Source organism: Notolepis coatsorum, assembly GCF_963971535.1.
Source record: "Notolepis coatsorum genome assembly, chromosome: 16".
NCBI lineage: Eukaryota > Metazoa > Chordata > Actinopteri > Aulopiformes > Paralepididae > Notolepis > Notolepis coatsorum.
The window spans coordinates 88,389,344-88,402,447 of NC_140180.1; the positions used below are offsets into that span (position 1 = coordinate 88,389,344).

General features: G+C 41.9%; 1 protein-coding gene across 1 annotated transcript in view; it reads right to left on the bottom strand.

The window, feature by feature from the left end:
* pcgf3 (polycomb group ring finger 3) overlaps positions 1-13,104 on the bottom strand; it is a 111,317-nt gene that overhangs the window by 18,733 nt on the left and 79,480 nt on the right. Inside the window, exons 3-4 of the mRNA XM_084332118.1 lie at positions 10,638-10,755; positions 7,209-7,272 (exon numbers count right to left, since the gene is read on the bottom strand). Of these exons, the coding sequence (XP_084188244.1) occupies positions 7,209-7,272; positions 10,638-10,755 (182 nt within the window). The remainder of the gene's footprint in view (positions 1-7,208; positions 7,273-10,637; positions 10,756-13,104) is intronic.

A 13,104-nucleotide genomic window follows, 5' to 3' on the forward strand; every position in this document is an offset into this window, starting at 1 on the left:
ACTGTGTTTGAAAGCACGTAGGCGCTGTGTGTTACTGCTATTAAATAGCATGAAGGCGTGTTGATGTGAAGGCGTCTGTAGAGCAGAGTGATGTAGTTTCTCCTCCACCCTGCTGTAGAGGAGAGTGATGTAGTTTCTCCTCCACCCTGCTGTAGAGGAGAGTGATGTAGTTTCTCCTCCACCCTGCTGTAGAGGAGAGTGATGTAGTTTCTCCTCCACCCTGCTGTAGAGGAGAGTGATGTAGTTTCCCTCCACCCTGCTGTAGAGGAGAGTGATGTAGTTTCCCTCCACCCTGCTGTAGAGGAGAGTGATGTAGTTTCCCCTCCACCCTGCTGTAGAGGAGAGTGATGTAGTTTCCCCTCCACCCTGCTGTAGAGGAGAGTGATGTAGTTTCCCTCCACCCTGTCTGTAGAGGAGAGTGATGTAGTTTCCCCTCCACCCTGCTGTAGAGGAGAGTGATGTAGTTTCCCCTCCACCCTGCTGTAGAGGAGAGTGATGTAGTTTCCCCTCCACCCTGCTGTAGAGGAGAGTGATGTAGTTTCCCCTCCACCCTGCTGTAGAGGAGAGTGATGTAGTTTCTCCTCCACCCTGCTGTAGAGCAGAGTGATGTAGTTTCCCCTCCACCCTGTCTGTAGAGGAGAGTGATGTAGTTTCCCCTCCACCCTGCTGTAGAGGAGAGTGATGTAGTTTCTCCTCCACCCTGCTGTAGAGGAGAGTGATGTAGTTTCCCCTCCACCCTGCTGTAGAGGAGAGTGATGTAGTTTCCCTCCACCCTGCCGGGCCGCCATGAATCTGTGCTCTGCTTTTCTTTTCTTTGTACTGCATAATTAAACTACTTTTTAAATCACGTTTATTTTACCTTTACTATTTTCTCACTATTTTCACTATATTTAGTTAGTATTACTTTAACATTGATACATTTATTTAGTTACCATTACTTTAACGTTGAAACAAGGACCCTTGGGGGTCCCGGACCCCACTTTGAGAACCCCTCCTTTCTCCATACACACACACACGGGACCCCTCCTTTCTCCATACACACACATCTTATCTCCAAACTCTTTTCTATTGCACCGCGTGGTCCCACATGCACACATTAGCACATCACATACACACTAAAGGGGGGTCTCCCAAGGGCCCTACAGGCTTTCTTCCTGTTGTTAGGCAGACCCCACTCTGCAGGTGTTTAAATCACGCCACAAAACACATTTATTTCCTTTGGCTTTTGGTTTTCACGCAGTTTGAGAGGACTTGCCTTTTCTATGTGACATATTGTATGTTTTATTGTGTGCTTTTATCTTTTGAATCCTTTTATTTTATGTAAATATTTGTTGTGGGACTTGTACAGCACTTTGGTCAACTTTATTGTTTTAAAATGCGCTTTATAAATAAAGTGGATTGGATATATGACCATATGGACAATAAGCAGAAAAAGGCTGTTCGTCATGCTAGAAATGTCTAAACCTGTCAATATGTGTTCAGGATTCCCCACTAGAGGGACTCAAAAATGGCTAATTGCCAGGTGCATGCTGGGTATCTCTTCCTCTGTGGCCAGGTCAAAAGAGCAACCCATACGAGCTGCTGACAGCTCTCTCTCTCTCCTCCCCCCCCCCCCCCCCCCCCCCTCCTCCTCTCTAAGTCTCTAGCTAGTAGGCGTCTCTACATTTCGTAGCTCCAGTTCTGCAGACCCCTCTCTGATTGGTTGAGCTCCATTTCTGCAGACCCCTCTCTGATTGGTTGAGCGTGCGCATGCGCATGAGCCGCGACAAGCTCCTCTAGCCAGGAACCGAATCCCGGATCCGAGGTTTCTGATGACTACCCCCAAAACATGGAGGTCGCGAATGCAATTTATACGCATGGAGGTATTGATTACGCCATAACGAATCATTAAAGAAATATACCGTTAACTGGAATATGTTGTGTGTGCCTTTACACATATGTTGGATTACGTATGTAATTGGTTTGTCATTAAATGTTGTGCCTTACTAATAATAACTAATTCCTTGGTTAATAGAAGTCTCTGTGATACTTTCTGAATATGATTTGGGAGGGTTATAATAGAAGAAAGACAGTGTAAACAATATAACGTTATGTGAATAAACCGCGAAATAATAACTAATTCCTTTGTCAATAGAAGTCTCTGTGATACTGTCTGAATATGATTTGGGAGGGTTATAATAGAAGAAAGACAGTGTAAACAATATAACGTTATGTGAATAAACCGCGAAATAATAACTAATTCCTTGGTCAATAGAAGTCTCTGTGATACTGTCTGAATATGATTTGGGAGGGTTATAATAGAAGAAAGACAGTGTAAACAATATAACGTTATGTGAATAAACCGCGAAATAATAACTAATTCCTTGGTCAATAGAAGTCTCTGTGATACTTTCTGAATATGATTTGGGAGGGTTATAATAGAAGAAAGACAGTGTAAACAATATAACGTTATGTGAATAAACCGCAAAATAATAACTAATTCCTTGGTCAATAGAAGTCTCTGTGATACTTTCTGAATATGATTTGGGAGGGTTATAATAGAAGAAAGACAGTGTAAACAATATAACGTTATGTGAATAAACCGCGAAATAATAACTAATTCCTTGGTCAATAGAAGTCTCTGTGATACTTTCTGAATATGATTTGGGAGGGTTATAATAGAAGAAAGACAGTGTAAACAATATAACGTTATGTGAATAAACCGCGAAATAATAACTAATTCCTTGGTCAATAGAAGTCTCTGTGATACTTTCTGAATATGATTTGGGAGGGTTATAATAGAAGAAAGACAGTGTAAACAATATAACGTTATGTGAATAAACCGCGAAATAACCGCGAAATAACATAACGTTATGTTATATAATGTTACAATGTACAGTTTCTGACAGTTGGCTGTGTTGTGAAATGTGCATAACGTTATGAATAAACCGTGAAGTCACGCGAAATAACGTTATACGCGAATCTGGTAGTACATTACTTTTTATCTTCTTGATATGATAACATTACATCCGCCTTTTACCGCATGACGAGCTAAACCAATCAGAGAGGGGCTTCGCTCAACCAATCAGAGAGGGGTCTGCAGAAATGGAGTTCAACCAATCAGAGAGGGGTCTGCAGAAATGGAGCTACGAAATGTAGAGACGCAGCTAGTAGAGGGGTGGTCTACCATCCCCCCCCCCCCCCCCTCCTCTCTAGGTAGTAGAGGGCTGGTCTACCATCCCCCCCCCCCTCTGGACAGTGGTGTGAATGGACAGCGGACTCTGAAAGCACACACTCTAATATTATCGTCTGGTCTATGTCCACTGCACTGGTCCTCAATAAAGTCTCTAGCGTGCCACCAGGGCCTACTAAACTGGCAAAGGTAAGGTTTGCTCAAGGAATGCATTGTTGGACTTCGATTTCTATTCTTCTCTGGCACGCCAGTCCAGTAAACCTTTTTTGGCAAAAAAAACATTTAAAAATGTTTGTTCTTTTTTATATTTGAAGTTTGATTTCAAAATAAACTGTTCTGTTTTTATATTTTCTTCTGAACCTCAACTCAAGAACCCAGGTCTTCTCTCCTGATGCTTCCAGTTCATACAGGCAGTTTATTCAGTGCTGGCATGTTGATGGAGTAGAATGACCCCTCCTCTCTCTGCAGACCCTGGGGGGAGAATGCTGCACTACAAGGCAACGGTTGGAAGAGAATATACAAAACGCAAATAAAAACATTATATATATATATATTGCTAGGAATGAGAGGAATATGATAGTTTCTCTATTTTCCTTCTCCATCTTTCCTTCCTTTGATTAACTTTTTCGTATAAGCTGGTTTTCAGTGAGTTAACTGAGAAATACGTGGGTGTTATAAGCTGATTGATAAATGTGTGGAAATGAGTGCGCTTGTGTACACACAAAGCGAGAACCAATCACCCGTGAAGGTCGGCTAGTGTTCCCAGAGGGCGGCAAAAAGTGTGGGACACACAGAGGGGAGGAAGTGGTTGACAGAGTAGTGTGTGACACACAGTAGCATGGTATATAGGGTGCAATGGTGCACTCGATTTCCACATCCCGTGACAAAGTGTAAGGCTAGTTGAACTCCACAAGACACAAACCTACTTATGGTAAACGTATGGCCAGGAACTCCCAGGACACCATGTGACAGTAACCATGGTGATTTAACTGGGATATGAGGACACTATGACAGTAACCATGGTGATTTTACTGGGATACGAGGACACCATGACAGTAACCATGGTGATCTTACTGGGATATGAGGACACTATGACAGTAACCATGGTGATTTTACTGGGATACGAGGACACCATGACAGTAACCATGGTGATCTTACTGGGATATGAGGACACTATGACAGTAACCATGGTGATTTTACTGGGATACGAGGACACTATGACAGTAACCATGGTGATCTTACTGGGATATGAGGACACTATGACAGTAACCATGGCGATTTTACTGGGATATGAGGACACTATGACAGTAACCATGGTGATTCTACTGGGATATGGACCCATTTTCAGATTTAGACCATGTAAGCCCTACATTTAAATGCAATTTAGATCATTTGGATGTAATAGCTCAAACTAAAATGCTCTGAGCCAGTAAATCCAGTAAAGTCCGTCAGTAAATCATTGTGAATGGACCAACTCCAAAAATCACAAATCTCAGACGCTCTGATTTCCAGTTCAGGGAGACAGCTGTCTATGTTTATAGATATTGACTGAACTGTCACAGATCATTAGAACACAATGTACATTCTGCCTCAGGGTGGATTCCCACTGCAAGGGTGCAGCCCTGCAGTCTATCATGATGATAGAGGAGCTGTGTAATGACTACGGCTGGTCAATATATTGATATATATATATATTGAATATTGGCTAACTGTGATATTGTATTGTGGATATTTTTTTATATAACGATAACTGTGATACACCATTTTGTTAAATCTAAAAAGAGAAAGTCAAGATATCCCACAAAATGTTTGAGAATGTCGCATGAAAATTAGTTTCAGTTGATTGTAATGTTACTTCCCACAATCATCGACTGGATTATCTGACACGTGACTTTCCATACAGACATTGTATATAACTGATATACTGACAAAAAGGGCTTCTGAATATTGTGATGTACATTTTTTCCCTTAGTGACGACGTGAGGTGCATTTCTTCACCTCATCTCCGGAGTGGGATGTCTGTTCTCAAGTAGGAAATGAAGAGATGGCTGATCAAAGCTCTGCACTAGAAGCCTGATGTTAGAGAGTTGGTGAACAGTGGTACAACAGCTCCCTCTGGTGGACAGTTGGAATATTAATGTTATTTAGGGCCCCTCCATAGTTTACCCCCCCCCAAACGCCTCTCCCATATTAAGATAAGATAAGATATTCCTTTATTGACCCCCTTGGGGAAATCCAGGTGCCATAGCAGCAGAGTGAGGGGGGAGGGGAGGTACAGGTATGTGCAGGGTATATCATTCACAGGCGTTTATATTTTTATTTTATTTCTTTCATGTTTTACATATAATTTTTTTGTTTTGCATATATATTTGTTTTGTAAGGTTTTAAATTAGTACATTCATTCGAGTAGTGGAAAAGGGGTAGGATTAAATAAGTGTATAGTTTTAGACTGCGACATTTGCGAGTGCTTAAAATATATCTTATATTATAGCTATGGGTCTAATACACCCGTCGATTATCAGTGAGTTGCTTCCAGTCAACATGCACAAAACAGATTTTTTCATCTGTACATTTCCGTTTTGAATACGAGTATGGTTTGGGTGATTCTGAGTAATTCCAGGAAAAGACGAGAATAAGGCATTTTACTGTAATCCAGTCATCACGTTGTAATTTTTCGGCTGATTATCTAATCATCCTGAAATCAACACTAGATTATCATTATCATGTCTCCTTGTGCATACATGAAATGGCCATCGTAGCCATGAAATGGCCATGAACGGGCGGGCGGGGTTAGTGTTCCATGCCGTCGTTGTAAAGGCCTGCCTCGTCTGAGTATTTAAACCCCGCCCCCAGGGCTCAGAAAACACACCAGACCATTTTCAATGGAGTGCAATAGCTCTGCAAGGCAGTAGAGGGCGGTGTTGACCGTCTGCCAACTCAGACAGGGTCTGAAGGGTCTGCAGCCATGAATTATGAATAGATATAGCGAATAAACGAAATAACGATCCCAAAAACAAGTTAACCCGTTTTTGGCGATATTCGCATGGCGGGCAATAACGAGTATACTCGTTATTGGCAATTAATGTGTTAAAAATGACATCATTGATGCTTCTAAACATTTCATTGGTCACAGATAAACGTTCCAAAGCATCTTATCTGACGGAAATACAAAAGAAGAAGAAGAATCTCATTCAGAAGCACTAGGAATGTCCTCTAAAAAGAACACTTTGGCTTAATTTCACTGCTTTTGTGGGAAACATCAAATGCATGTAAACTTAAATTTAAACTGTCTGGGTTTATTTGGATGAACAAACTAATGTAAACAAAGTGCAATACCAAGCAGGGATCTTTAGTAGCAGCTCTAGGTGATTCCGTACGAAGAGGGCAGTGTGGTGTTAATGTAAAGTTGTGTTTAACATGTTGTACTTTCAGCCTGTGTGGCTGGCTTTGTGAGTTTGAAATGATAACTTTGAAAAATCATATCATGATGTCACACTAATATCTAGCATAAACTGTTGTAATTCAATCAGATATGATGGTTGCAGTCTGTATCCTTATTTATGAGGCAGGATATACAGATATCCAGTACATAAAAGTGTCTGCTGAATTTAACCCATGTATTGAAGAATCATACATTGAAAACTTGAAATACTTGTGTTGTAAAGTCAATCTAAATCTCATTCTAACTTACCATCTTTAGAGAATAAAGTACTCAACCTCTCCTGTCTTTAACTATGAACGAACACAACACTATGGGCGTTTTCACACCTAGCTCGTTTGGAGCTGTTGTTCCGAAACCTGGAGCGTTTACCCCCTATTTCGGTTCAGTTGGGCATATATGAACACAGCAATCACATTCTGTTGCGGAACAAAACAAGCGGGCCGAGACCACCTAGAGAGGGTGGTCTCGGCGCACTTCCAAACGAACCCGACGCGACTCGTACGCTGTGAGAATGCAATCGACTTAACAAACCGACACAACTCACTTGCCATACTGATCCGGCAAAATAATAATAATAATGAGTCGTGGGTCAACGTGGAGCAGCGATGAGGTACACTGCCTCGTTGATATTTGGGCAGACGATCACATTCGTCAGATGCTGGAGAACACGCACAAGAACACTGAAGTGTACAGAAAGTTGCTTTGAAAGCTCTCTCTCTCTCTCTCTCTCTCTCTCTCTCTAGTAGTGCAACAATTGTATCATTATAGTCCCTGTGTCTCCCTGAATCGGAACAAAGCAAACGAACTACAGGTGTGAAAACACCCTAACTTACCATCTTTAGAGAATAAAGTACTCAGCCTCTACTGTCTTTAACTATGAACAAACACAACACTCTAACTTACCATCTTTAGATAATAAAGTACACAGCCTCTACTGTCTTTAACTATGAACAAACACAACACTCTAACTTACCATCTTTAGATAATAAAGTACTCAGCCTCTACTGTCTTTAACTATGAACAAACACAACACTCTAACTTACCATCTTTAGATAATAAAGTACTCAGCCTCTACTGTCTTTAACTATGAACAAACACAACACTCTAACTTACCATCTTTAGATAATAAAGTACTCAGCCTCTACTGTCTTTAACTATGAACAAACACAACACTCTAACTTACCATCTTTAGAAAGCAGTTTTCAGATTTGTTCGTCTGAGAACTGAAATTGCCCAAAATAACAACTGCATATCCATTCTTAATGAACACTCTGAATACATAGGAATCTTAAAAGAGCGAGTAAATGACTCGACGCGAAGCCCGTCTTTATGACAGACTGTCGTTATGACTTCATGCTCACTACTACGGTGGTCAAATGCAATCAAATCCAACACACTGAGCAGCGTCCCGCCTCGTGAATTAAAACACATTATGCTACAGATGGTGTTCATACTGGGGAGGACTTGGCTGCCTCCCGCCGCACTATTCCTGGTCTCGAACCCACGAGTCCCGCGCTCGCCAGCTTGACAGATGGCTACACTAACAGTCAAACTAGTCCCAAAGCTACTGTAGCTCTCCGGTTAGAGAAACTAATCGTATTGTATTTGCTACATATGGCAGTGACGACTACAGGAAAGTCACAATAATTGGGGTAGATCTGTATTTTGTATTTTATTGTATATAAGTTTTGATCTGTATTTATTATTTATTATTGTCTTGTCATTATTATGATTATTATTGTTGATGTTGTGTTGTTAATTGAAAATAAAAAAAAATTGATAATTTTATATAAAAAAAATATTATAATTGAGGTAGATTAATATAATTTGATATAAGACAACTCAATGTAATAATTAGCGGTTACAATGGACCAGAGAACTATCAAAGCGTAGCAGGGCAGGGAGATGGACAGAATGTTAACACAATCTGCGCCGGAAAACGAGTTAACTCATTATTCCCCGCCATGCGTTCAGTGCCAGAAACGAGTTAACTAGTTTTTGGGATCGTTATTTCGTTTATTCGCTATATCTATACATAATTCATAGCTGCAGCCTCTGGTATAGCCTTCAGACCCTGTCTGAGCTGGCAGATGGACAACACCGCCCTCTACTGCCAGGCGGAGCTGTTGCATCTCATTGACCGCTACGACGGTCATTTCATGTATGCATGACGAGATGTAATAATGATGATCTAGAGTTGATTTCAGGATGATTAGATAATCAGCCGAAAAATTACAACGTGATGACTGGATTACAGTAAAATGCCTTTTTCTCGTATTTTTCCTGGAATTACTGAAAAGCACCCAAACCATACTCTATTCAAAACGGTATAAAACGGAAATGTACGGATGCAAAAACAATCTGTCTCGGGCATGTTAACTGAAAGCAACTCACTGAGACTCGACGGCGTTATTAGACCCATAGATATCATATAAGATATATTTTAAGCACTCGCAAATGTTGCTGTCTTAAACTATATCCATTGAATAAAGACCTGGCGATGAAGGGGGATCAGCGCCCCCTGCTGCTGGCGGTCAATGTGTTAAGGTACCATCATGGATCCATGTAAGGAGTTTCTTTAACACTTTGAGTGCCAGCGACGTGTATTGTCGTCTTTTCATGCGCCCCGTTGAGTGCCGACAACGCAAATTGTCGTTGGATTTTTTTTATTAGCGATCCGAATTCATATTTCATCAACCGAGTCTCCCGTTGGTACAGCAGACCCTCTAGGAGCTCAGATGGGAAAATACCGCCCCCTACCGTCTATCCCTGTGTAACTGCAGGCCATTCGATTATACTGGTGGATCTGTGTGGGGGGAGCCAACTGGCTCCATTATGCTGGTGAGGGATCTGATGGAAGTGATCGCGAGTTGGAAAGCAGCGTGGAATATATATTTACAATAAACGAGATTGATATTTGGAATGGCGATCAGGAATTGGAATAATCTTTTTGGAGAACATCTGATCTAAGGTAAGGAGTCTATGTTACCAGTTTTAGGATAATCAGAGCTGTATTCACTGAGATAACAGCGTGTCCCGTATGTGTATATGTGTGTGTGTGATGTTGAGGAAATGAGAGAATCGATTTCTCAGCTCGCTTCTATAGCGTGCATAAGTACACATATACTATCGATAATCTAGCGTTTATTTGAAAACTATTCATAAATAGGCAGACAAATGACAACGTGTCTAGTGTATTCGAGAATATTCCAATAAATGCCGTTTATGAGGGAATCTTTCTATTTTCCGGAAATTTTCGAGAGAACGATAGCTTTTCGAAATGCTATAAAAAGGATATGAACCGATTAAAAAACAATCTGTTTCGACAATGTTGACTGCAAACAAGTCATTGATAAGCGACGGGCAGATTAGACACATAGCCATAATTTAAAACATAGATTATGCGTTTTTAACGCTAACATTGAAGTGGGTGGCGGCATTCAAGGGGGTAAAAAGGAAAATACGGCCGGCATTGAAAGTGTTAATACCTCCATCAAAAGGCATACTATTATTGTTGTTGTTGTTTTTAATACAATACATTTACAAATGTCACTCTGCAGCGGTAGGATAAACGGTTTGTGATGGAAGGTGGATGAGACCATTTGGATGAAGAAGCACCACGACGACAACTGTGTTACACCACTGTTATATTTACACTAATACAACGGCAATGACATCATGTTGCAAGCAAATATCTGTTGCATGTTATCACAGTATTTAACAGGTGAGTACACGCACGCACGCACACACACACACACACACACACACACAGTACATGGGGTTCAGATGTCCTTGCTGGTGAGACAGACTGTGATTAAGTAGCAACATAATCTCATCTTGGTTGGATAGCTTTTTAATGTAGACTAATTAGCTTCTATCAATCATATCTTCTTTGACCCTGTTTTGAGGTTGTGTGTGTGTGTGTGTGTGTGTGTGTGTGTGTGTGTGTGTGTGTGTGTGTGTGTGTGTGTGTGTGTGTGTGTGTGTGTGTGTGTGTATAAAACGACAGACAGAGACACTTACAGGTGTGTAAGCACTCTGTGACGGTGGTAGCATCGATCAGGTAGCCCTCACACAGACGACAGGTGATGTGAGCGTTGATGTCCCACAGCTTGATCTTCCTGGTCAGGATATCGGGGGTCTGGGGACGAAGAGGAAGAGGAAGAGACGGAACTAATTAAAGTATCATGTGTGAAACTACTTGTTGGTCTCGCCACCGTCCTTCTTCCTGGAGGTGCAGCTGGGTGCCAGTGAATGCGGGAAAACATAATCTTTTTTTGTAATTTCAGATTTTGTCATCCTGTTCTCTGGGGCGTAGATTAAAAACATCACTTTAAAATGACCGTACAACAGTAAACAGCAAGACTTGTTTTCCCCCACTGATCCTGAACGAGGATGGAGCGACGCTCAACAGAATTGACACAACGACCTTCCGGGAAGTTATGTTTATTTCAGCCAATGGGGAGAAGGGTGAAAAAAGAAAATTAAAACAGTGCCGGCCATAAGCATTCAAGGAGCCAATCGCAGCAGGCCAGGGCGTGGCCAGTAGGAAGACAGCCATTTGACACAGCGAATCAAGGGACTGCCAGCAAGACCGCAAGTAGAGAACAGGGGTTGGACCTCCTTTCAGCCTCCTTGTGCAGCCTCCATTACGGCCATTTCTACTAGTAGCTAAAGTAGCATCGGGGAGGCCCTAAGGACTGCTGCTGCGAGCGGCCTGGATCCTTCCGGAACACGCCGAAGTGGAATCTCCCACACGCCACCAAGTGCACGGCTTTCATTCGGACAGGGACGGAGTGTAATGAAGAGCAGTGTGTTTGAAACCTCACTTTCTTAATGAGTTAATGAGTTAATTGCACTGGGAGCTTCCAGGGTGCAGGTTCTACTCTCCACCGTTTAGCCTCAACATGTACCTGCAAGTGAGTGGGGAAGCAGGGCGGTGTAGAGGTGAAGAGGTTCCACCGGTAACATAAAAAAAGGTTGCCGGTTCGATACCCGAGGGTCTCTGGTATTAGAGCTACGGCGCCCACTTCGGCAAGGCACTGAAACCCAAAACTGCTCCACTCTGCGCTCTCTGGAGAAATACATTTTGGCATGGGGGGGCTGTGTGTCCGTCCTGAAATTTACATTTAAATTGCCTTGTGTACATTCACAATAAAGTAAATCCTTTTTTTTCCCCAGAAAAGAACAGAACATTTTGTATAACGGTGTTTGTCGAGGACTGTGTTTGGCCAGGCGCTCTGGTGAAGAAAAAGGCCAATACAGGATGGTGTTCTCTGTGGAGGTTTCAAATATCTGTATTGTTCACTGAACAAGCCAAAGTATTAAAGGCTTTTAAACACATGACAAACGACAACTCTTTTCTTCCTAAGACCACCTTCATCTGCAACGTTTCCTCACAGACCGTACACAAACCACTCCCTGCCGCTAGCCACAGACCTCTCCCTGCTGACGAGACAACATTTGAGTGAATTGGTGATTCATACATTTTCTTTTTAAAGAGAAAAGAATAAAACACGCACGTGACTGACTGACACGCATCATGGACAAACGGAGACATCGACCCGCTTCTCTCCTTCAGTGTGCTACCAGTGACGGCACACTCCTCTCAGCTTATTGATCTCTTTTAACTGCATTTTGATTCATCCGTCTTGTTAATAGATTTATATTGATCCAGAAGATCTGTCCACGTGTGTAAGTGAGTGATGCGGATCCAGCACACCGAGCCCACAGGGTCTAGCTATTTGTAAACCAAAACCGTCCAATAATAACTATTAATAACTATTTTTCAACTATATATATTCTTTAACGGCACCTGGCCCAAGCCCATGGGTGCCGTCTGGTCCTGTTGTGTATGGCCTGGAGAATTGTGTGTCTTACCCCTAATACCACCATCTGTTGGCTGAGGATGGGGTGTCTTACCTAGGGCTGAACGATTAATCGATTTTAAATCGAAATTTGAAATGATGCAATTAGCAAATCGCAAAGAATAAATAAAAAATCGCAACATTTATTTTTTATTTAACCAGGAAGTCCCATTGAGATACAAGATCTCCTTTGCAAGTTGTTGTTATTGTTGTAGGAACGGTTTGGGAGAGGGAGGTAAGGGGTTTTAGATTGCGTGTTGTGAAGTTTAGACTTCAGAGAGGGAGAGTAAAGTACAGAAAAAAAGGTACCGTTGGGTACCGGTATCGATTCCCAGGTAAAAAGAAACATTTTCAGGCTCGGTGTCCCGAACAGACCCACCGCGTAGGCCAGATGCAAGCCGCATTTTACAATAAACCTCTGTGGGGGTGCAAAAAAATTATTATTATAATTGCAAATCTGTCAGAAAAATCGCAATTCGATTATTTCCCAAAATCGTGCAGCCCTTCTTACCCCTAATACCCCTGTCACCATGTGTTGGTTGAGGATGGGGTGTCTTACCCCTAATACCCCTGTCACCATGTGTTGGTTGAGGATGGGGTGTCTTACCCCTAATACCCCTGTC